General features: G+C 40.0%; 2 protein-coding genes across 4 annotated transcripts in view; one reads left to right on the forward strand and one right to left on the reverse strand.

Annotated features, from left to right (window-relative positions):
• The first annotated feature begins 915 nt into the window (after positions 1 to 915).
• Positions 916 to 14,927, forward strand: KBTBD2 (kelch repeat and BTB domain containing 2). Of its 3 annotated transcripts, none has more exons than XM_039714977.1 (4): positions 916 to 1,134; positions 8,340 to 8,868; positions 11,619 to 11,784; positions 12,202 to 14,927. In XM_039714977.1, exons 2-4 carry the CDS (start codon positions 8,699 to 8,701, stop codon positions 13,735 to 13,737), a joined length of 1,872 nt encoding a protein of 623 aa, XP_039570911.1. In that variant the 5' UTR covers positions 916 to 1,134; positions 8,340 to 8,698; the 3' UTR covers positions 13,738 to 14,927. The 3 variants fall into 3 exon arrangements, with proteins under 3 accessions (XP_039570911.1, XP_039570914.1, XP_039570912.1); XM_039714980.1 differs by lacking the exon at positions 916 to 1,134 and adding an exon at positions 1,306 to 1,426; XM_039714978.1 differs by lacking the exon at positions 916 to 1,134 and adding an exon at positions 4,292 to 7,245.
• Positions 14,928 to 22,201: 7,274 nt separating this feature from the next.
• The window catches only part of AVL9 (AVL9 cell migration associated), a 39,687-nt gene continuing 36,296 nt past the window's right edge, over positions 22,202 to 25,592 (reverse strand). Inside the window, exons 15-16 of the mRNA XM_039715202.1 lie at positions 23,971 to 24,059; positions 22,202 to 23,134 (exon numbers count right to left, since the gene is read on the reverse strand). Coding sequence (XP_039571136.1) covers positions 23,040 to 23,134; positions 23,971 to 24,059 — 184 coding nt within the window. The 3' untranslated portion in view covers positions 22,202 to 23,039. The remainder of the gene's footprint in view (positions 23,135 to 23,970; positions 24,060 to 25,592) is intronic.

Raw genomic sequence — 25,592 nt, forward strand, 5'->3', positions numbered from 1 at the left:
GCTGCCCAAGGAGGTTGTTGAATCAAATAACTGGAAGTGTTCAAGGCCAGGTCAGATGGGGCTTTGAGCCACCTGACCTAGTGGGAGGTGTCCATGCCTGTGGCAGGGGGGTTGGAACTCGATGGTCTCTAAGGTCCCTTCTAACCCTTAACATTCTATGACTGTGACTTGTCTGGTGTGCTTTAAATCCCCAGCTCTGCTCTGCATCCATCATACTTTCACCTGTTTGAGGTGCACTTCCCTTCTATTGGTGGATGGACCCAAAGAGAAATAAAGAAAATAAGTAACACTGGATGGCTTTTAAAAAGGTAAATGTTCTCAGCATTTTCCTTTCTTTTTCAGCCTCCTGCGCCCCTGTCAATTCCCTCCATCCCAGAGGAAGCTCCAGCCCCCACAAACCAGGTGAGCTTTGCTTTTAGGGCAGCAAGCCCACACTTGGCCAAAGGATGTTCCAGGATGGCTGAAGGGCCAAAGGCACGTGCCAGGGGGAGAGGACCAGCTGGGTGTTAACCCTGAAGCCCACGGGCCTCCAGGTCCCAGCAAGTCTGGAGCACGAGTCCTGTGAGGAGCTGGTGCTGTTAGAAAAGGACAAAAGGAGGCTGAGGGCAGACTCTGTGGTTCCCTACAGGTCCCTGAAAGGAGAGTGTAGCCAGGCAGGATCGGGCTCTTCTCCCTGGATACCATCGCCAGAATGAGAGGAAACGGCACCAAGTTTCGCCAGGGGAGGTTTAGGCTGGACATTAGAGGGAATTTCTTCACAGAAGGAGTGATTAGACTTTGGGCTGTCCAGGGAGGTGGTGGGGTGCCCGTCGCGGGAGGTGTTTAAGGGAAGACTGGACGCTGGCAGTGCGGTGTCGGGCGGAGGTAGCCGGGGGCGGGCCCGGCGCCCCCCCGCGCCTCGCATGCGCAGACGGGGCGGGCGCGGCGCTCCGTAGCGGCGGGCGGGTGAGGAGGAGGAGGGGGAGGAAGGGGGGCCGGCGGCAGCAGCAGCGCCTGCGCGCCCAGGGGCCGCCGCCGCCTCCGCAGCCTGGGAGAGAGACCGGATCCGCCGCCGCATCCTCTTCCTCCCCCACCTCTTCCCCGCGGCCGCCCGCCGTCGGGACGGCCAGGCACGAGAGGAAGCGGCCGCCGGAGGTTTGTCCGGAGCGGAGGGTGCGGGGGGAACGATGGCGCTGGTGGCGGCGCTCCCGCGCTCGCGTCCCGCCGCGCCGCGGCCGCCGGGCCCTTGGCCGGCCCCGCGGGGNNGCGGCTCCCGCCCGCCCCCTCGCAGCGCGGCCGCTCCCCCGGGCCCGCGGGCACCGCCGGAGGTGGCGGCGGGCGCCGTCTCCGCGCCGCGGCAGGGCCGGCTCCCGGAGACCCGAGGGGAGGAGAGGCCAAAGGGATCGCTGCTGAGCCCGGAGTGCGGCGGTGCTGGAGGAGCGGGAAGGTGCCCCCTTCCTTCTGGGGGAAGCAGGAAAGGGATCGGGGCTGCGCGGGGACGGGACGGCGCACCTGAGCATCGGGAAGAGGAAGAAATGTGTTTCCTCGCCCCGTGTCCAGCATGGGCGGGCGGGAGGGGCCGTGCTGGGGCCGGGGCTCCCGTGGGCTGAGCAGGTCGGGGTGTGTGGAACCGGGCTGTTGGTGCTGGCAGCGCTCGGAGGGACCCGCGCTGGGAAGTCTCGGAGGGGCAGAGCGGTGTGGAGGCACTGCCGCTCCTGGTGGCTGCCCCTGCCTTCCCTGCTGACCCATCTAGCAGTGCATACGTACGCTGTGGGTCCGGGGTGGGCTTCCGTGGCCCTAGGTAGCTTTAAAGAGTCACATAATCCTTAGTGAGCTTTTCCGGACTAAATAAACAGATGGATAGAATCGCTTTGACGTTAGTCAAATTTTCCCGGCGTTTATCATTATTTCTGCTATGAAACGGGATAAATACCTGCTGCTTTTGAAATAACTTTAATTATGATTTAGAGACGGATTTGTGCTGTACTTAGCATGTGCATTTTTAGAGGTTTTATTGTAAAGCCCCAGCTTGGCTTTTCTACATCGTGTATATTCTACTTTGTGCTCATAATGGGCCGAAAGACTGTGTGCTGTTGTGAGCTCTCCTAGGGCTGTAGCTACATGAATTTTGTTCAGATGATGTGTTTCAGAGATTATTAAAATGCACCCTGAGTATAGTTCTGTTTCTCAGAAATCTATCTGGAGGAATAGGTAATATTTAGTATTTAATTCAATTACATTGCATAGTAAATGCATACATCAAGCAGTCTCATGATTTGAGTATAGGTGTCACTCCTTTTTCCAAATTGTTTTTGTGTGTCGAGTAGAGAGAGCCCTTTATTCAAAGATGTGTAAGCAGCATCTTTCAGGAACAGTCCAAAGAGGAAGAAAAGATGTCACTGCTTATTTAATATTTTTTTACCACATTTTAGAGAGATGGTTGTTGTTGTTTTTTTCTTTGCTGAAGCAGGCTTTTTTTGTTTTGGTCATGTGATTATGAAACAGACCAGAATTGGTGCAAACCCTAAATTTTTTTTTCTTAGTTTACTGACTGTTGAGCTTTGAAAATAAATTTTATATGCATGAGTATGATATCCATTATAAGACTTAACCTTTCAGGAACTAACTTACAATTAATTAAGCTACATTAATGACTAATTAATTTCTTAATGTAGAAATGCTTGAATTTATAGTTAAGTGTCATATAGTGAATGTTTAAGAAAATTACCTGTACTTTTTAAACTGGAATTTAAGTTGTTACATAAAACACACTAGCTTCATTAATGTTCTATAGTTCAGAGAAAAAAAAAATATATATATATATAGGATACATGGCTAGATCTTACTGGAGACATCCATGGCCTACTTTTTTTCAAAGGTTAATTTTCCAGAACAGGTCAAGTCTTCCACAAAACAGAAACACCCTTGGGGATGGAAACTACCTGTGCTCAGCGTAGAAGTCCAGTTGCCAATTCAAGCAGTTGTTTTATCATGTCATAAATGCTAATTTTCTTCCTGAGCAGGTATTTCCTTTAGTGTATAACTTCCTTTAGGAGCAGAAAAACAGGAGTGCATTGTGACCAAGCATGTTGTTAACATGGAGTCTGACACTTCTAGTCTCTAGTTTCTGTGTAGCTTCAGAAAACTCACCTACCTCAAAGTTGTAACTCACCTCCCAAGCATAATATGCATGGAAAATAGTAGTAGTTTCCAAGTGAATAGTCATTTTCAAGTTAACATTGTAGAATTAAACCTTTCCTTGTTTTTAGTGAAATTTCACATTGCTGCCTTATTAGAATATCCTTGATGTCCTCAGTTTTCTGGTCTACTGTGCTATCAAAGACACCTTTGATGGCTTTAGAAGAGAGGAAAACTTCCAAGTCTGGAACTGCTTCATCAATTACCTATTTCTTACTCACTGCCAAGGATGCAAATTTGATACATTACTCAAGAATCTAGAGCTTCCAACTCCTTTTTTCTTCTTTCTTTCTTGTCTTTGAGATCTATTGGCTAGGTGTGTCGATTTGCATAATTGATTGTAATCAGTTTTAGTACTCGAATTCCCCCTTGCTGTTAGCTGGTATGTTAAGTTTGAAACTGGTTGGTTTGTAACTCAGAATATCCCTCATAGTAACTAAGTGTTGAAGTGCCTGAGCTGGATACTGCGTTGCTAGCTGAGAGGATTGCTATCTCCACACACCAAGGCTTGTGTAGTTTGGCTTAAGTTGTTCAGGTCTAAATTCTGACCTTTTATTATGTTAAAAATAGTGAATGACTCACTTCTTTTAGATGTGTTTTTACTTGTGATTTGTGTGAAGCTGCCCTTGGGTGGAAACAGGATTTTGATTAAAAGTGCAGAAAAGTAGTATTTAAAGTTTTTTATTTGTTTGGGTTTTTATGGTTGGGTTTTTTTTTGTTTTGGTTTTTTTTTTTTTTTTAGTTAGAACTAGATTAAATAAATTGAATGTCCAGGGAGATAAGTTTGGGTTGTTGTTTTTTTTATTTTCTTCCAGGCATATGGAAAATGAAGTTTGTTTTTGAGTTAGTGAAATTAGAATTCAAGAGGTGTTTGATGGCTGAAGATGCAGATGGTTGTGATTTGTGTGAAGCTGCCCTTGGGTGGAAACAGGATTTTGATTAAAAGTGCAGAAAAGTAGTATTTAAAGTTTGGTTTTTATTTGTTTGGGTTTTTGTGTTTGTTTTTTTTTTTTTTTTTTTTTTTTTTTTTTTTTTTTTTTTTTTAGTTAGAACTAGATTAAATAAATTGAATGTCCAGGGAGATAAGTTTGGGTTGTTGTTTTTTTTTAATTTTCTTCCAGGCATATGGAAAATGAAGTTTGTTTTTGAGTTAGTGAAGTTAGCATTCAAGAGGTGTTTGATGGCTGAAGATGCAGATGGGAACCTGTGACACTTTCATAGATCTTTTACATATTTCCCACCATTTTATGGGAAGTTAGGCATCTAATCTGGCAGACTAATTAATGGGATTTTCAGAAGAAATCAGAATCTCTTTAAAAAACCCCAAACAAAAGATGCCTGTATATCTTTTTTCCTTCTTATAATTTAGGTGGAAAAGAAATAATTTTTTAAAATAAGTTCAGTTGAAGAATATTTATGTATTTTATATGTTTCTCTACCAAATTGGAAATAGTCAATATACTTGTTCCATGTTACACACTGAAGGGTAGTGCCACTGCCACGTATGTAGTGCAGTATCTCTATCAATCTTTGCCTGACCTCAGAAAATAAACAGATTCAAGGAAGGCAATTAATAGCCTATCCCATAACTCATTAACATTTGATGACTAATTTTCTGAATGGTCTCATTCAGATTTGAAGTACATGAACAAGTGTTAACAAGCCACCTCATTAAAACTACTTAAGCAAAAAGGAATAATTACTTAAAAACAAACCCTCTTATCAACATGTTACTTAATGTTGCTCTCCAGCTTGATAGGGAGGTACTTTGTATCACCCAGTGATTACATGGTTTCAGCACCCTGTGGCCTTCCAGCAGCTACCTGCCAGTCCTGTTTTGGATAGCTGGCTTCCAAGAAACAACCCAGAACAAAATGGTCACTTCAGTGACATCGTTGAAAGGGAAAGTCTCATTCCTAGATCTTGTATTCAGGGATCTTTTTTATTCTATCAAAATTTCAGTTCAGGATATAAAGCTAACTTTGGCCATAGATCTTTTAATCCGTACATGAGAAATGTCCACTGCTGCATAGTTACTGGGACTCCAGCAGACAGTAGTGCATCTGTAGACATTTTTCAAGTCCCCAGTTTTTCATTTATCTCAGATCCAATGACTGTATGCCAACCAGGCACAGCGCAATGAGAGAGGTGTTGGGTTTAGACTAGCTACACCTCTTGGTTTCCTCCTTCGGAAGTACATGGCTTTGGACAAGCTGCTTTTTATTTCAGTGCCTCAGTTTTTTGGCCTCAAAGTGAGGAGAGTATCTCCTCTAAAATTGTCTTGAACTTTCCAAAGAGGTGTGAGAGAGATAGGTAATCTTGGATTATTTTCCAGGTACTAAATGATGTTACTACCACTTATCCTAATGTTTTCAACAGATTCAATTCTCTTGGGCAAATGGCAATATAAATTATGACAATTTTGGACCAGTAATTCAGAGATCCTTGATGTATTTATTTCCATTACAAGGGAACGGGATGTGAGTCCTGACTTTGTGACAAATACAAAACTTTGTTCTTTAGCAAATGGTTATTGTTGGCAGCAAAACACAGTATGGATGTGGAAAACAGGAATCGTGTATGTAGCATGTTCCTACCATGTGCACTTTCCTGAGTACACGACAGATGGTTTTCTGTAAACCAAAGGCTCCAGCTTTGTAAATGGATGGTTCAAAGGTGATCCACATCGCATAAATGTTCTGCAACAGGATTCCTGTCATCTCCTCAATCTTTTCTGCTACTGAGGGTCGTACTCAAATGTTCCAGTTATTTATAGCAATTAATTTCACAGTTTCAACTTGTGTTCTGCTGAACAGGTCTGCTTTTTCAGTTATTGACTGTCAGCAGCTTTCTGCCAAAAATGTCTTTAATCTTACTAGCAGGTGTATATCAATTTCTCCATGGCATCCTTGACTTGTTCTGGTACCTAATGACTGAACCAGTGCATATTAGTTTTCTTTTTTTTTCCTGTTTATATTAAAAAAAAAAATATATATATATATATTCTTTACAGTTACATCAGAAAGGGAAGTTATGGTATCAACGAGTTCTTTTGCTAAAGCTTTGTGTTACTGATGCTCTGCCCAAACAGAGCTTAATCCACCAGCTTGTATTGTTCTTGAAACTTTACTCCTAAGCCAGGAAAAACAATGCTGTAGAGAGACTTGGGATACCAGCAGAGCCACAAGCTATTTATTTCTGTGGGCCTAACACATGTAGGGAGTCTGTGTGTCTCTCTTTAAAGTTCAGTGCAAAATCTGTCAATGGATTGGGTTGCATGGTGAGCTGTTCCCAGAGTACCAGGAGGGTGGGCAGTAGTGCAGAGATGAGATGCACACTGTCTTGGTGGAAAGAAGCTGTGACCTGAGGCAGAAGGTCATACTTTAGATGGAGCAGTATCTCTATACCCTCAATGTATTTATGGTTTAGTGACTTCAGAGGTTACCTGAAACTAGGAGGTCTTCAGTCAAGATTTGTGCTAGTGTCTGTTATTGTAGCACACAGTAATATCTACTCCTTCCCCCAAGTATCAAAGCCTTTTCTGTGTTCCTTAATTAACTGCCTTCACCTCAACAGTGAGCGTTGGGTTTGACTAGCTGGACTGTTTTCCAGTTAAGAAACTAGGGAAAACCAAGAGTTTGAGATTCTTGTTTGTGTATATTTATCACTGAAAAAGAAAAAAGATCAGGGACACTAAATTAGTAGTAATTAAAGTGGCATTAATTAAGCATATCTGTTTCAAGTGAGTGAATGTTGAAAGACAGCTGTTTCTGAGTTGTATTACAGGCAGGGCTGTGTTGAAACAGTAGATCTTTGGTGTAGCTTGCAGGTATTTCTACTGTCTTGGTCTTGCACTAAATCTGATGGTTTTGTTTGGCATTTAAGGAATGTCATTTCACACAAGTTGTTTCTGCATTCTCTGTTCATTGTGAATTGTAGTGATAGTGATATCTTAGACACAAGACAAACATGTCCTGGTTATTCCTCAGTTTTGGAATGCAGAAGATGCAAGATTAAATAAATCTGGAAGCATTCGATAGCTGTGATACTCCGGTGTCCATTATGATGGTAATTTACTGTCACAACTATCCCATTCTTAATTAGGTTTTTGTGTTCAAGTGGAAGATGAAATAAAACCTGACCCCATTTTTAAGAATAGAAATGTCCAAACAAGATAATAAACCTTGGCAACCACTGTAGGTGTTTTTGATAGCTGTGATACTCCAGTGTCCATTATGATGGTAATTCTACTGTCACAACCATCCCATTCTTAATTAGGTTTTTGTGTTCAAGTGGAAGATGAAATAAAACCTGACCCCATTTTTAAGAATAGAAATGTCCAAACAAGATAATAAACCTTGGCAACCACTGTAGGTGTTTTGAGCCTTGCTATTCCAGCATCCCGTTGCTCCTATTATTTCCTTGTTTTTCTTTTCTCCTCTCTGCAGCAGTGAAGCTTACCTGGCTGTATGGAAATTACTCAGAAGGAAAAATGAGGGAATGTGGAATATTAATATATTTGCCTGGAGCAGATTAATTTAATATGCATTGGAAATACAGACTTTTAGGGGTTTTTTTGTTTGTTTGTTTTTGGGGTTTTTTTAATCCTTAGTGCTAGTTCTGCTTCATCTCGACTAGAAGGCCAAAGATGAAATAAACAGGCTGATAATGATGTTGAGAGTTTAGCTGGAAAATGATGGAATGTGAAAATTACTGGCCTGGTACTGATAAGCTTTCAGTAGACAAAAACAAAGAAGCAGAAAAACTTACTATTTCATGTAGAAATGGGGAAAAAAGTGGCGGTCTTATCAATGGTTGAATGAAATTCACAGGTGTACTCAGTGGGAAATCTGGGTAATTCTTTGAGGAGGAATGCAGTCTTACTGAACCTTGTTTTAACTCCCCAGCCTTAGTAGCTGTATTGACAAAATAAATAATTTTACTTTGTGAGTCTAGGTCATATGAGAATTAATGTACGAACTCCGCTTTTCATTTCTCTTCGATACCTTTGTTGTTTAAATTTTTTTCTTAGAAGGGTTTTATTGCAAGTGATGAAGTACTAATTTAGAAATGCTTATTAGACAATTACTTCTAAGAGGTAACTAAGAAAGATTTTCCACAATGTGCTAATATGTAAATTAATTTTATTTTCCTGCTTTCAGTCAGTCAAGTGCAGCCACTGATCACGAGATGCTACCACAAAATCTACCTCAGACTTCACTTTTGTTCGTTCAGTTGCTGCGTCATAGATCTCAACGGGAGCTCTGCAGACACTCTTGAAAGTCTCTGAACAGACTGGGACACCAAGTCACAGCATGATGACCTAATAGGAGGTCAAAGTCTGAAACATTGATTCAGCAGTTCAAGATAACACTGCCCTTTTTATCAGTATCACTTCTGAAGGCTACAGACCTCCTGCCATTTCTTTCCTGGCTACTTCAGAAACACTCAGCTGACCTTTCTTTGGTGAAGAGATCTTGACTTTTCTCTCTGGTCCTGGAACTATTAATGGAATACAGTCATGTCTACCCAGGACGAGAGGCAGATAAATACAGAGTATGCTGTATCCTTGCTGGAGCAGTTAAAATTCTTTTATGAACAGCAGTTGCTAACTGACATAGTGTTGATTGTTGAGGGCACTGAATTTCCCTGCCATAAGATGGTTCTTGCAACGTGCAGCTCATATTTCAGGTAAGTATTCAAATGCTATAAAATCTGTGGTACCTGGTTTTGAGTGTAATAGTAATTGATTGACAAAGTCTTAGAGAGACTTAAAGGTCAGTAACTTATGTACAAAACATAAATATCCTTACTTTCCAACACAAAGTAAAATTTCTGGCTTCCTGGGACTTATTCTAGATATTTATTGTAGTTCCTACGATGACTGTGGGGAATAAAAAAATCACACTTGTGATGGCTCATTTTCTTTAGGGAGTTAAATGAGTAGTCTGAAAATTAGTAAATTTCTTGTTCTTACACTGAATCTTTAAAATACTTAATCTGTTTTTATTTGCCAAGGTAGGATAACAAGGGATTATTGAGACTTGGCTGCAGGAATTCTATTGTCATGTTTAACTACAGTTTCTTAGTAGAACCATCTGCTAAAAGTAGGGATTGCTGTGTAAGTTCATGGCTTTCTTTTCTGAATCATCTGGTTTTCCCTGCTCAGCAAAGCTGGAAACTCTTCCCTTCCTTGAGTGTTGTGGCAATGCAAGTGTGTGTGGTTTGGGTTCTTTTTTTTGTTTCATGGTCCCCCCCAAGATACTGTTGAAATTTTTAGTTCAGTAGCTCTTGTTTTCCAAATGTCCTGGTTTTGGACTTTGAAAACATTTCTATTAATAAGATATGTTAAGTGCTACCACTTTTTGCAAATGCCTTCATAGTAAGACCTGGATGATGAGGCACTGTGAGTTTTCTGCAGTGATTAATCATTTTTGTTGGCAACATAATATAATTAATCTGCCTGTCTGGAAGGAATTTTGAAGCTTGAAACTAGTCTGAGTGACATCCACGCATGTTCTACCTTCCTGATGCATTGTGGAGGGATTATACTTTTCTTTCCTGTTCAATCACTGGAAAGTTTACAAATCTGCTTTTCCTGAGACCAGCTCACTATACAGAACACATTTAAGATGTTTTCTGTACTGTCTCCTTTCTTGTAGAAAACTGTGGAAGGATTAATTTATTACTTTTACAGAAAAATTTTGTCCCTTCTGGCTTTTTTGTTTATTTTTTCATCTCAGATGAATCTGGTCCAACTTTTAGCAACAAGTATTGTGTGATCACTAGATAATAATTATTACCATTGGCCCTGTGCAGATGACATAGTTCCAACAATTTGTAAAATAACAGCCACTGAAGATGTAGCCAGATTTAATGTGGGTGGTTAATCATAAGGTTGGAAAGCTGTCATGAGTCCACCCAGTGTGCTGCATCAGAATGTGCAGTCAAATCTCTTATTCATATGTGTTTGTTTATTATTTATGGAATGAGGTTTTGGCACTGGTTAAAAGAAGTATCAAACTTGTGGTTTTGTCATGTTCTGCTTTTCTTCTCTACTTTGGTTTACAAAAAGATGCTCAGCTTCCTAAATTTAGCTTTATTATGAAAAATTGATAGCCCTGAAGGAGGGGGAAGAAAAGCAAAGCATCTTGCTGTGTGATCCAGCCATTGTGTGTGATTGCAGCCAGCTTACCTTCCATCTTTGTGTCTGAATGATGTGCAGCCCTGCTCCAGCACACAGCTCAGCAGTGTGTGAGCAAGAGCCAGAGCCTCCAACAGCTCCCTCTCTTCCTTTCTGAGGAGTCTCTGTACCCTCTTGTACTTTATTGCTTATCTTTAAATAGCTGCACAGCAAGTTGATACTCAGTTAGTCAGTGATCCCTCCTAAAATGCAAGTTGCCCTGAGTTAAGAAGCTTAGAAGAAGACAGAAAAATAGGGATGGGAAAATGTCTTTTGTATCAGATGCTTTCTGGAATGGCTTTGCTTAGGGAGTGTATCTCCATGTCCCCTTCACCTCTGCACTCAGAAGCAGGACTAAAAGGTGCACTCACTGTCCCTTCTAACTTCTCTCATGCCCGGTTTCCTAAAAAAATAAAAAGCCCAAATAAATATAAAGAGCCTTGAACTGAATTTCAGCACAACCATAAATATCAAACCTGAATCAATATAAAGTTCTTGAAACTAATGTCCCCTGTTTTAAGAAAATTGACAAGTACATGGCTTATAGTACCAGACTGCAGTTAGTTCTTAACTGTGCTACAATTAAAATACCAGGATGGGCAAGAGGTGTGTGAAGCATTAAAGAAACAATTTAAATTGCCTTTCTAATCTTCTTCAGGAAGATGTAATGGAAATACTCGCTCTTTTTTTCCCAGATTAGATCTGATAGGTTTTTCTGTTATTGATTTTTGCCTGCAAGTTTGAAGTTTACTGCATGTTATGATGAATGGTATATAAGAAATAATTCATAGAGTGCTAGTCCTTGCTCCATTTCTTCTCCTCCCAGAGGAGCATGCTTCTTGATATGATTTAGCTGAGTCCATTACATAAATCTGTTTCGTTTTAGAATCTGAAATCTAGCTGTGTATGTTTCAACAGTGTTTTTGGAGGATGTTTCTTCCCTCTTATCACCTATCATAGAAAATATTTAAATCATGTCATTAAAACTCCAAAATCATTAGCACTGTCTATTGATTAACACAGAAGGGTTTGCATGAATATAAAGTATTTCTGCAAAGGCACTGACATTACTCTTTCAATATTCTGTCCAAATGTTTTATTGTAAATAGCAATGTCCGCCTAAGGTAAATCCTAAACACCTTTGAACAGGCCTGCAGAAGGACTGTTCACCTTTAGGAGTGTAATCACCAAAGGCTTACAGGTGACTGTTTAAGATTACTCACTGCTGATCCTTGTCTTAATATGTGTTTCTCCTCAGAGCAATGTTCATGAGCGGGCTGAGCGAGAGCAAACAGACACACGTACACCTGCGGAATGTGGACGCAGCCACTCTGCAGATCATCATCACTTACGCATACACGGGTAACCTGGCAATAAGCGACAGCACCGTAGAGCAGCTCTATGAAACTGCCTGCTTCTTACAGGTGGGAATGTTTAGAGGAGGAAATAACAGCTCCTAATCTCTGAACCACTTTATTCTTTATCTTGTTAAAAGATCTTTCCTCTTTAGTCATTTCAAGACACTTTTGCTCTGTTTGTTCTGTTTAGACAGCAGTTGCTTGCCAAAGTTGCTTCATGTAGCTATCCCTCCTTGCACGACAGTCCCTTTGGAAGGCTGGAAGTAAACCAGTGTGCTTCTAACATTTAGAAAATTAGTTTTGCCAGCAGACATAATCACGCTGTGTACTTGGTCTGTATGAGTCACTGCTGTTTTTTTGTATGTATAGTATTCCATGCCTGAACTGTGTTGTTCAACACCAGATGCAGGTACTTTATGTTCTGGTGCTACATGAAAGCATAGACTGTATGTGTAATACTTCATGTGTTTCTTTGCATTACAGGTAGATGATGTGTTACAACGATGTAGAGAATACTTAATCAAAAAAATTAATGCAGAAAATTGTGTGCGTCTATTAAGTTTTGCTGATCTCTTCAGCTGTGAAGAGTTAAAACAGAGTGCTAAAAGAATGGTGGAGCACAAGTTCACAGCTGTGTACCACCAGGAGGCTTTCATGCAACTGTCACATGATCTACTGATAGATATTTTAAGCAGTGACAATTTAAATGTGGAAAAGGAGGAGACAGTGCGTGAGGCTGCTATGTTATGGCTGGGGTACAACACGGAATCACGCTCGCAGTATTTGTCCTCTGTTCTTAGCCAAATCCGGATCGATGCACTTTCAGAAGTAACACAGAGAGCCTGGTTTCAAGGCTTGCCACCTAATGATAAATCAGTGGTGGTGCAAGGACTGTACAAATCGATGCCCAAATTTTTCAAGCCCAGACTTGGTATGACAAAAGAGGAGATGATGATATTCATTGAAGCTGCTGCTGAAAACCCTGGTAGTCTTTACTCTTCTGTCTGTTACAGCCCACAGGCAGAGAAAGTTTACAAACTCTGCAACCCTCCCGCTGACTTGCATAAGGTTGGGACGCTGGTAACTCCCGATAATGACATCTATATAGCAGGTGGGCAGGTTCCTCTGAAGAACACAAAAACCAATCACAGTAAAAGCAGCAAACTCCAGGCTGCCTTCAGAACTGTGAATTGCTTTTACTGGTTTGATGCGCAGCAGAACACTTGGTTCCCCAAGACGCCGATGCTCTTTGTACGCATCAAGCCGTCCCTGGTGTGCTGTGAAGGATACATCTATGCGATCGGGGGGGACAGCGTCGGCGGGGAGCTCAACAGGAGGACTGTGGAGAGGTACGACACCGAGAAGGACGAGTGGACCATGGTCAGCCCCCTGCCCTGCGCGTGGCAGTGGAGCACGGCTGTGGCGGTTCACAACTGCATCTACGTCATGGCACACAACTTGATGTACTGCTACTTCCCCCGCTCGGACGCCTGGGTGGAGATGGCGATGCGACAAACGAGCAGATGTTTCGCCTCAGCTGCCGCTTTCGGTGATAAGATATTCTATATCGGAGGACTGCACATTGCCAGCAATTCTGGGATAAGGCTCCCCAGCAGTACTGTGGATGGGTCTTCCGTAACAGTGGAGATCTACGACGTGAATAAAAACGAATGGAGGATGGCAGCCAACATCCCTGCCAAGCGCTATTCCGACCCGTGCGTCAGGGCCGTTGTCATCTCCAATTCCTTGTGTGTCTTTATACGGGAGACCCACATGAACGAGAGAGCCAAGTATGCCACCTATCAGTATGACCTGGAACTCGACCGCTGGTTCCTGAAGCAGCACATATCGGAACGCGTGCTGTGGGACTTGGGGAAAGACTTCCGGTGTACTGTAGGAAAGCTGTATCCCTCTTGCCTTGAAGAGTCCCCGTGGAAACCTCCAACGTATCTCTTCTCACCAGACGGAGCTGATGAATTTGAGCTGGATGGGGAGATGGTTACTTTACCACCTGTATAGCTCCCAAATGAGACTGCACAACTGAGTCTGTGCTCAGTTATAAAATAATAAATGAAATAAATGGCTGTGAAAGAACAGCTCTGGGGACAGAAATCTCAGAGCTGTCTTTCATGAATTGTATTTTTATGCCCTACCTAACACCTGCCGCCATTCAGTATGAATTAGTGAAATGAGCAGATATGCTTCCATAATCTCAAATACTATTATCAGATAATTGAGAAAAATATATGTATATCATGAGCTTGAGCATCTGACTTGTCTAAAGAATTAATTCTAGTTCTATAAAGTCTCAGTTCAGGAAAATTAGCTTAAGAAAAAAAGTAGTTATTGTTTCTAGGATGATGTCACAACTCTTTTGAAAGTATCTTCCAGTTACATTTTAACTACTTCTGGATATTCTACTTAAGTGCTAGTTATATAATTGTCAGTGTGGCCTAATTAAAGGACTGTGCTGCACTTACTAAATACTAATATCTATGTTGGTATAGTAATGCCATTAAAAGAAAAAGAAACAAATCCCATGGATCTACACCTGTGGTAGGAAGGGTAGATCTTCCATTGTATGGTAACATGCTGGGCAAACTGACTGCAGGTTCAGTCAAGCTGTATGATGAGGTGCATGTATTCTATTTTCACTAACTTATACCTGTCTATTTAGAATACAGGTCTTCCAAGCAGCTGGTAGATTACCAGGTGTGGACTTAAGTTGCTGGGCTTGCAATAGGAATTGCCAGCCCTCATAGTGCGGGTCTATGTGGGGCTTTAATCAGTAAATGCCTCCACATTCTGTATTACAGTAACATTGGCTCATGTATATTACTTCCTGCTGCTGATGTATTTTTCCATTGTAAAACGAAGTTTTAGTGTGGATTAACCAGGTCTTTATTTTCTGTTAATTTAATAACAAGCATTACTGTAGTGTGATTGTGTATAGATATCCCTTAGCTGTCAGGTTTTTTACTTTGGGGGGGGAAGCAAACTTCAGGAATATCCTGTGCTGTGTGTGCAGGAGAGCAGATGCCTAGTGCTGCTCTGGCATTAATCCCAGGAACCACTAGCAGTAGCGGGGTGCCGCCAACCTAACATGAACACAGGTGCTTCATGACAAACCTTACTAGCATGTTCAGCTGCATCATGTTCTGGCACTGTATTTTGAATGACATTAATTTATTAAAAAAGACTGAATCCAATTGCCTGAGTGTGCTTTTTGGCTGAAATAAATAGAGCTGTGCCACCCTCCCACCACATGCACACTTGTAGCGAGTAGCTTATTGAAGGCAGCTAGAAATAGTTAAGCTGCAAAAAGCCTGGAGAGGAGTATGTTAAGTTGATTCTGCTCACTACTACTCAGCAAAAGCTGGAAATTAGGTATTGAAGTAAAACTTCATTACAGGATTACACAGGACTACACTACCCTGCTATCATTTTTGTAAATCAGCACTTCTCCGGTCACGGTACAAATTCTGCCTTGCTGAAAGCGAAGAACAGCAGGCATTAAGGAGGAACATTTTCTGTAAGTTGAGACAATGGCAGACCTATTTTCAATCTTAACTAATCAAGAGCAAATTTATTTACTCCATTGTCCAGACTGTCACTGGCTTTTCCTTAATTGTTTCTTATTGCAGTAGATAAAACTGCAGCCTTCAATAAAGACAACACCTATGTGTTGTTTGGGTTAGGTCTCAAGGGGCCTTACAAAGTTTTGTCTTGTACAATTATTAAAGGTTTTGACTAGAAAAGGGGCTTTAGATAAGAAAGGTGCCTTATATGAAACTCTCCCAGATACTTTGGTATTTTGTGCCATGTGAGGATTTATGGGACTCAGAGTAACAATGGCAAGCTACCAATATTTTTTTTTAATGAAGGTGACATAACATGTTTGCATTTACCATTACATAAACTTTTTTTTTTAACACCTACATATTTTAGATAAGAGGTGTGAGATGACTCAGGAGCTCCTGCTGATAGGTCTGTTTATATTGCTTTCATGTTACAAGCCTGTGCAAGGGAGCATCCATAAAAAGAAGGACACAGATACTCCTTTATAATGCAATTTGGAGAATCACAGACCTCAGGCGAAAACATGAACTCTATCCAAGTAACTCCAGCCTGCATGGGCTGCTCAGTTCTGTGGCTCCTTCTCTCTTCACCCTACTGTTATCAGGCTGCATTAGGCTTTAGGACAAGGCTTTGTTGGTTTAACTGCAGATGATCTATAGCTAGTGAAGGGGCAAAGTGGGCTCATTCTGCTACTGAGAATATTCATCTTGAGTTTAAAATAATATGTGTAGTTTCTTACTGGAGGAAAACAAACAAAAAAAAAGGGTGTATTTGAACAGAAAATAGGAAATACTAAATAGGAAATACTAAATTGCAGTGGCTCTAAGTCACAACTGCCTCAAAGAACCTGGAAGAACTTGGTTTTATCCATTTAGGAACATCTTTTGAAATACAGACAGTCTGCATGACTTCCTGCTCATCTGCATCTTTTATAATTTTTTTCTGTACATTACTTGTATGTTTTGTTTTTTATGGGGCCCAAGACTATATAGTACCTTATGTAAAATGTATTTGCTATTAATAATATGCCACTTAAAGACAAGACTAGCCAAGTGGTGAAGAGTTCTCTAGTGACTGCTAAAGACATATTAGTAGTTCACTTACTCAACTGGTTTCTGAGCAAGTATTCATCCCCAAAGAAAAACAGCTGGCAAATGCTATTCTCGAGTCTAAATTCTCACCTTGCATAATTCAAGAAGGAATTATGTGCAGCCAAAGCATTGTCATCTGCCTGGAAGTGGTCACTAGTGGTAGAATTAGAGAAAGACTTTTGCAGGAACAAAGACAACAGCTGAAAAAAATGCAGTTCTCATGTCATAAATGGAGCAAATATGATTAAAGCCTCGACAGAGATCTAACTAGTGTCTTACTATAAAGCTTCAGCCTAGTCTTAGCCTATTCAACATGTACTCGGCTTTGAAGTGGATTTACATCTCATCAACTCATGTCTTCAAGCTCTGCTATATTCGCAAAGTTTACCTCTTTTCTGGTAAAGCTGATTTAAGTCAGTCCTACATGGTTTCAGTTTCCCTTACCTAAAGTAATAAAAGAAGTGATCTGGCCTCTGCTAATTTTTGATGCATTCAATATTTTTTTGCAGTTGTTCAAACACATAATTGCAAGTTTAATTTTTGTTGTAAAGGATCACTCACATCTGGGACATTGAATTGTGCCAAGCTTTGCAGAGGTCAGGCTCAGAGAGGTAGTTAAATTTGGGGGGAAAATAATTTGATAACATTTTAGAGATTATTTCAAGATTTAAAGCACTACTGTTTTTCACAGTATTTCTCATTTCACTTCTCAGTGGCTCTGTTAAGATGCACAAGTACCTGCCACATTGCACTGCAGGCTAAGGGACACCTGTGGACAAACCTGCAAACTACTGAACTTATTAGTCAGGAGAGTGTTTTGCCTCCTGTGTTTCCCATTTCCAGCTACCTTCCAGTTGTTTTCTGTTTTTTGCTCTGAATTCCTACATGAAAGGAACTATAATTTAGGCAGACTCTGAACCAGGCTCACTCTTAAAACCAGTTTCTTTCCACTTCATACTTAACATTAGCCATACAAAGTTCTGTTTAGTTCCACTTTCAGAAGTATTTAAATACCCTCCTTCCTACAACATTTCTCAAGAGTACAGTTCAGCAAGGCAGAGTTCTTACAAAGCCTATAAACCCAGAGGAGGTATCTGAAGAGAAAAAAAACATGAAGCAATTTCCAAAATTTAAGAGCTGACATATGCTTCAGCCAGCTCTTTGGCACATGGCGAAATCCATATACACACAAATTTTTCACAGCAGCAAAGTCAGTAACCACAGGTCATATCAGGCAGTATGTTAAGCTCAGTGTTATTTTTTGCCACTTTCTGGTATGCCTGGACTTTTGAATTCTCCACTATACTTCTGTGTGCATTTCTTCAGACATGAGAGATCAACTGAATTCCCTTCTCCAGTATTTTCCATCTATTTCATACAGTATGCAAGTGATGTTATATCCCATATTGTTTTTAAGACAAGATGACAGCTGTACATCTGCCTTCACTTCAAAGAACTGTTCTTCCCTCAGTCTAAACATTCTTGCTTGATTATGCTCACCTGATCCAGAAAGCAGTGCCACATTACTGGTTATTTGGATTCACAAAAAAAAAAAAAAAAGAGAAGGTTTTGTAGGCATTCTCTGCTACTACTAAGGCAAACAGTAATTATGCTTTCATCAATATTAGCCAATAAATTCACGTTGGAAGCAAAAAAAAAAAAAAAACCACAAAAACACTTTACTTGATCAGTTGATTTTGAAGTATTATTACAAGAGGAGCAATGTATGATTCAAGAATTTTGACTCAAGACAGCCAGAGTTCCAAGTTCCATCCCAACAGATTCAGCCACCTGTGTACAGATGTTATGCACACATTCTGTCAATTTGCAGGGAATAAGGTAATCTGAGTAAGGGTCACTATTAACTGACAGAAGTGATCCATTTCCCTGTTTTTTATGAATCCAAACACTGCTTCTGATGTTTGTTAAAGAATGGGGTCAAGACCAGAACATGACAGAAGTAAAGCCCTGTGCCTGCTTTAAGTCAGTCCCTTCTCTAATACAGCATTAAAGACTCAAAACACCAGGAAGCAATTTTTCATACATCTTTAATCATAATACAATAATGTAGTGTTTCTCCCTTTAATGAATAATCTCCATGTTGCCCTTTTTAATGAAAACCAAATACCTGCAAGAAAGTGAAATTGCAGTGCATAAAAAGCACAATGTAAATTTATCTTTCAGTGTATTTGCACAACTACTTGCACACTGTCGGAAAACCCTTAACAAATTTTAGGGAATTGCAACCATTCTCCAGACATAACCTTTGTCTAACTCACATCTAAACGTTACCCAAGGCAGTCAGTTTCCTCCTTCTGGAAAACCCATTTACCAAATTGTTCTCAGACAGGTACAGTGACAGCTGCAGTAGAAGTTCTGAAGTTTTAAAACAGCTCCCTATGGCAGAGAACTGGATGTGCAGCAATTGATTTACACAGCATCTTGATTTTGACCAGATGTCACAATCCACAGAAACTACAAGTTACTTTGAAGCTAAATCAACACCAAAATTTTAGTTGTACTTGAAATTCTTACTGATATAAGAGAGGTCTGTGCCCTCCTGAGGACTTCAATCAATCCACAAGAAGCAGCACCCCACAGGGAATAAAAAGTCACTCTAGAGGATCCATTTGTCCTAAATTTGCAAAAAGCAGCATCCATAATGTTTAAATGGAAGACAAATTTCAAAAACACTGCCAGTGAATTACAAGCAGCTACCAATATCAAAACCAGATGCCTGCAAGTGTCTTCTGGTGGAATTAATTTATTAAAATAATACAGCTTTCTGAGCAGATGGAACTTTAAACAGGCTGGATGTATTTTATTTTTCAAGCAGCACAGGAAAAATCAAATACATTACTTGTATGTTCAATTATCAAGCAGTAGCTCCTATGTTTAAAAACTGCATTCACACCTTCACTTTTACAATTAAATACTGCCACATTAGTTTCTCTGCTTCGTAATAATTTGTATGGAAATCAGAAGCTTGTTTAGGCAAAATATTATATTTAATTACAAAGGTGCTTAAAACAGAAGTACAAAGTCAAACAAGTGCAATGTACCAGAACACTGACCTAAGAATTCTAATTAAATTGTGGCATTTTGGGAAACTGGTGTGAGATGTGTACAGGAATTAAGGTTATGACATGAAAATGACTGATGAAAGATGCTGAACACTTCAGTCAAATGAAATAAAAGGTCAGCAACACTTAGGTCTTGTGGGGTTTGGATGACTTACATCTCATTTCTCTGCTCACCAGGCAGTTTCTCAAATGCTGGCACATACAAAAAGCTGAGGTTGTTGCCTGTGATGAGAGAAAGCTGAGAGGTGTGCTATTGTGTTACCTGCAAGCCAGTGTGTGCTGCATGCTGACAGCCAGAAATACCTTTGCACCATCAAATCACGACAGAGCCGTAACAATACCTTCACAGCTGACTGATTAGAGGCACTATCACCAATTCACTGAGGACCCTTTGTTCCTTACAGTGCAGAAATAGATGTCAGGCCTTTTGAAATGGAAGTCGACTGCCTAAACCTTTCTGAATAATTAGTAAGGGTTGCACTGGAAATATTAAAGCAGAGGAGAGGAAAATAACTAGCATTTGCATTGGATTTAACTAAAGAGGTTACAAGCACTAAGTTAAGAAGAGAACTACATGAGCTTAGATGAACCGCAGTGGCTGCATGCCTTCCTACAGCCCAAAAGTAAGCTTAAGCAAATGCTGGAAAGCAAACGTAGATGTTAATGAAGACAACTAATTATGAAGATCACTTCATCTCCACCCACTCACTGAGTCTTAATCACTTTTGAAATCTGAGTTTAAATCCAAGTCCAACTTGCTAGCAGGGTGTCAGTTCTTAAAAAGACTGAAAAGTTTTTTATTCTGTCATTTATAAGGAAATGAAAATACTCTTAATCAGGTTGTATGTTTGGTTCCACAACAAAGACAGCTGGGACAGTGAGAAAAAGGCTGCAGAGAAAGATCTGTCTGGTCTTCTTGCCCATAAGAGAAAAATTGTGAAGTATCACAACAGAACCATGTTACAAAGCAACAAGCAGCCAATGAGGGCACCTCCTTCTGTCTTTCCTCAATTAATCCACCAGAAAACAAACAAAGGTCAGCTTTCTAATACTCCTAAGCCCAGCGAGGGAACCTGTGGGAATAAGGGGAATGCAGAGAGCTAATAAATTTGCTATATAAATTTGGAGGATTTGAAAATTCAACAGAGAAAACTCAGGTGAGGAGGTAACAAAGACAAGGATATTGAAAAGGGATCCTTGCAGGTCCTGCTTCTACAGCTTGTACACATAAATACCAACCACTTGCCTGGCTTCTGGAACTCACCATTGTGAGCTCCTAAGCCTAAACCTACCTAGGTATGCCTTAAGTTGCTGGAGTTAATTTTATAGGTGATTAAATCCTTTATGTACCTTTCTTCAGTCTTCATTAGAACATGGACTGTGACCACTTAAATCCCAGAGTGCAGATAATATGTTAGTCATTTCACAAAAGCAAGTGTTTGTTTTGGGTTATTTTCTTATCTGCATGCTGATTCAGAAAGCTCTAGACACACCATGAATAAACAGCTCTAGTCTTAATTCACTGCATATAAATAATACCTAGTCTTTAAAAAGATAAAAATGTCTATTACAGAGTAGTGGAATAAAATAGAAAAGAGCATCAGAAGTTTGATGAGAGATACAAAGACACACAGAGACCAGGAGCAATAGCTGCAGTTTGATAAATACATCTTACTTGTGTGTCAGAAGCAATAAATTAGTAGAGTTTAGGGGCCTTTTTTGCCCTTCTCAAATCAAACTACTCAAACTGGCTGTTTGCCTTTAGGTTTTCCACAGTCATTCTATCTAGTCTGTCCTGGAAAAAAAAATTAAAGAAGGCTTTAAATCAGATCCCATCTTTTCAAATCACTGAAGCAAAAAAACTGACAACCAAGCTGCTGGACAGTGACAATGTGATGGAAGTGTGGCTTTTCTATTAACTTTACAAATGCATAGAAGGAATTAAAACATAATTTCCTAAAAACATTTGAGCCTTCTTGTTTATCTGTTGTGCAGGTGCTGCATTTTATTTGAGGAACAGGAAATATAACCATGACTACAAATCTTGGCCCCAGAAAAGAACATGGCAAAATGCTGACAGATCTGATGAGGCAATAAACTAAGAGCCTTTTGGTACAGAAAAATTGGAACACTGGATAATGTAATATAGAAAATGTTAAGAGCAACATGTGGGGATGTCAGAAGGCATCTAGAGGCACACACATTGCAGGAAAAAAGAAAATAATTTCCCTTGGAATCAAGAAATGTAGGAAGTGCAATATGCTTGCATACAGAAACCACCACATGCATGTTATATAGGAAATACAGCATTATGCCATATCTTTTCAAATAAACTATTATATTTCTCCACACAAGGATGCTAACTGAGCTGTTTTAGTTACACTCAATTCTAGTGTTACTTTCCTTATGAAAAAAGGAATTATCCAAACAGCACATTCCCTGAGTCGACACAGAAAATCCACATAGCTGATTTTCATTTGGAAGAGTCCTCATAACTTTACTGGGGGAAAAAAAAACCGAACAAAATCCTCACAGAGTTTGCTACTGTGCTAGTTTTGGGTGGGTTTAATACTTCATATTCATACGTATGCAACTACATTGATGTTGTAATGGCATCCTACCTTACAAAACTATCTATGATCCAATCCCAGCTTGGGAGAAATGCTTTGTAATTCTTTCCCTGAAGAGATCTCTCCAACTGGAATCCCATTCATGTCCTGGGGAAAATATGCAACTACATTAATGTTGTAATGGCATCCTAACTTACAAAATGATCCAATCCCAGCTTGGGAGAAATGCTTTGTAATTCTTTCCCTGAAGAGATCTCTCCAACTGGAATCCCATTCATGTCCTGGGGAAAAACTCAGCCAAAACATAGCCAAAGGTATGAAGGCCTACTGCATAACATGAAAAAAACTACTGATTTTGCAACTGTTACACAGATTTGAAGACACAAAGAGAGCTAGAGATAGATTAATTCAAACAACTCTACATGGATACAGGGAATAGAGGGAAAAAAAACTCTTGTCAGCCACAGTCTTACTCTGCACCTTGTTGATTTTAATTTGCAGGTAAAAGTGTGAAAGTTCCACCCTTTAAGGGTTGCAGAGATTCTCTAAATCCAACCTAAAAGAAGAATTATTATTTATATTTGCTCATTTCTAACAAGAATTCACAAACATTTGGCTATCTGGATTGAAAAATAGAACTACTTTACATAAATATCTTCAACATCCAAGAAAATGTACAAATCTAAAGTCAAACACATTTGGCTTGCAACAAGCCCCATTTGCTAATGTCTTTATAAAGGCTCAGTTTTAAAGAGAAGTAGTCATTTTAAATATAACCAATACACTGCAAATGCCATCCCACTGCATGGTGACACTCACCATTCTTCTGTACTTCTAGGGAAAGTGAATAATAATATTCCACATCTGCTTGCAAGCAACATATACCTTATTTTGGTCCTGGGCAGGTAATCTGCACTCCTACATTTTGGAGTGGTCTTTTTACAGCTCAGAGAAAGATTGCACCTGAAACAGTCAGCAGCATTCTGCCAAACCAGCGTTTAGTCCCCAAGGCTTTGGGTTGAGTGTGTGAAAGTGGAAAACCACGATGACATTGCTGATTTTGCACTCGTGAAGGCTCCTCCAACAGACTGACCTGCAATACAAAACAAAGATCAATAGCGAAGTGTTATCTTTGTGGAGTTGCTACAAAGATATACTAAAAAAAATAAATAAATTTTTCAATCAGCTGTCCAACTTGGGGTTTGACACAGAGTCTGTGCAGGAAAATATTCTGAGAACTTGAACACAGCAGCAGCTCAGCAGAAATGGCCTATGGTGTCCTTTGCCTGGGAAAGCTTGGTAGACTTTGGGCTGAAAGGAACTCCTGACCAGAGTGCACCACAGCAAAAAGAAAATATAGACTCCAACAGAATAAAAGAGAAAGTTAAACAATTTTTGCACAGCTATTGCCAAACAACTATCAGACCCCTTAATGGATGAACTCCCATTAACTCACACTGCAAGATGACAGTGGTGAAGCCCTTGTTCAAGTGCAACAATTGCTTTTCCAGAAAGTTACAGACTGCTGCAAAATCTGCAGAAACTGACACAAGGACTTTTTCTGATCTCAACCAGCTCTAGATAGTTTCAGTCAAAGTGATATCAAAGTTGAGAATAACTAAATGCAGATGGTGGTCAAAGTATTTACCAGGTTACATGGAATCTCTTACCTGAACATCTCTCTTCCCATACTCACCTCCAGGCCACACTGGAAAAGGGATGTACACTAATTTCTTTATCTAGCTGCTTCTCTTTCTGCTATTACAATATATGGGGCCTCCATCAGCAGCCATACCCTTCAAAATGTTGCTCTGATTTGTGCATGTTATAAAATACACTTGGACTAAAACAAAATATAACTGAAAAATAGGATGCTTCTTCAAAAAAGATCCAGGATAGATGTAAACTGATTTTAAATAGATTTCTTACCTACAGCTTTTCCTGTTTGTACCACATTCCGGCTGGTAGAAACCATCACATTTCCAATCTTCTTTCCACGTTCACTGTTTTGCACTGAACTGAACAAGAAAGATACTGAAGACTGTTAGTTGACTGACTTACTACTCTCAGGTGCAAATAAACTAGTTAAAGTATGTATCATTACACACAGATTTACATAGCATACATACATACATGTAAATATTTCACATATATGGTCAAGCCCAACTCCTGCATTCATCTTATGCATAGAGATCAGTTAGGGAAGCTCCTCAGAGGATGAAAAGATGCTGCCAGCAGGACAGGAAATCAAAACACCCAATGGTTCATTCTTACAGACTCCATCAACTCGGAAAAGACCTTTGAGATCATGGAGTCCAACCCAGTACTGAACACCAGCCTGTCAACCAGACCATGGCACTGAGTGCCACATCCAGTCTCCTTCCTTAAACACCTCCAGGGACAGTGACTCCACTACCTCCCTAGGCAGCCCATTCCAATATTCAATCAATTTCCTAAATGTTTACCAAAATGCATTTATGATCAAAATTACAAAGTAATATTTTCAGTAGTTTTGGGAATTCTTAGCCCTAATACATAACCTTTAAATAGAACAGCAAGTGTAACTGATCAGTCCTTTTTTTCTAGGTAAAGCTTACTTTATATCTTTGTCCAAGATTAAGTTTTTGATCAAGGACAGTTCACACTCATGGTTTTGTTAAAGAAATGCAAGAAAATGACAGACATGATCATCATTTGGAAAGAAAAGCACAAAAGCAATCCGTTCTATTGCACAAATACAATCACTTGAAAATAATCTCATTTAGTTTTAAATTGTAACTTTCAAGTCCACATTTCAGGCTTTGCAAACCCATTAATGTGAAATTTAACACATCATGCCATTTTCCCATTTTCAAAATCTTCAGTGTAGATGGAAAAAGAAAAAAAAAACCAGAATACACCAAAACAAGGTCTAGGTCAGTTTGCAAAGGCAAGTAATTTTGATGAGGATCTGGTATCTAAGTCCTACCTGCAGAATAAAGGCACTGTTGTAAAAATACTTACTATTGGAAGTGCACTAAGAACTACTGGTCCTTTTACAGTGATGTCACACTACGCAGAAGAGTTAGTAACTCCCCTTTCAAACAAGGGGACAAAAACAGGCCAATGTTACAGACACCTTCAGAGCTTTCAAATTCCGACTTTGTAGAAAGATCAGCCATTAATAAAAGAGAGAGACTGTTGTTTTATGGTCAGCAGAGCTAAGTGAGAAAAACATTCATTTTGCCTGGTGCATAAACCCCAGGCTGAATTCTGGCTTCAGTTAGAGCTGAACAGCTATGGGAAAAACAAGCACCACTGAGTTGTAGACTTGAATTTTAAAGGCAGCAGTTGAGATCAACTTCAAGTTCAGCTGACTCTGGTACAATAAGACTATACAAAACTAATTTGAAACTTGTAAATTGAAGGAACTGAATCACATCTCACTATGCATACAGTGAACTATGAGTTTTAGAACAATACTGTATTAAAAACCAGCTAATTAGAAAGAATTTTTCTCCTAATAATGAGACCTAAAGTCAAATCACTGATGGAAGTTTTAACAGCTTTAG

Source organism: Passer montanus, unplaced genomic scaffold (genome assembly GCF_014805655.1).
Source record: "Passer montanus isolate IOZ18808 unplaced genomic scaffold, ASM1480565v1 scaffold32, whole genome shotgun sequence".
In the NCBI taxonomy this organism is placed as follows: domain Eukaryota; kingdom Metazoa; phylum Chordata; class Aves; order Passeriformes; family Passeridae; genus Passer; species Passer montanus.

What these genes read in the sequence shown, in the direction of transcription:
- KBTBD2 (XM_039714977.1), top strand. Translation starts at nt 8,699, where the DNA reads ATGTCTACCCAGGACGAGAGGCAGATAAATACAGAGTATGCTGTATCC. An exon ending in ACGTGCAGCTCATATTTCAG is followed by an intron (nt 8,869 to 11,618) that starts GTAAGTATTCAA and finishes GTTTCTCCTCAG; the next exon opens with AGCAATGTTCATGAGCGGGC. An exon ending in AAACTGCCTGCTTCTTACAG is followed by an intron (nt 11,785 to 12,201) that starts GTGGGAATGTTT and finishes TTTGCATTACAG; the next exon opens with GTAGATGATGTGTTACAACG.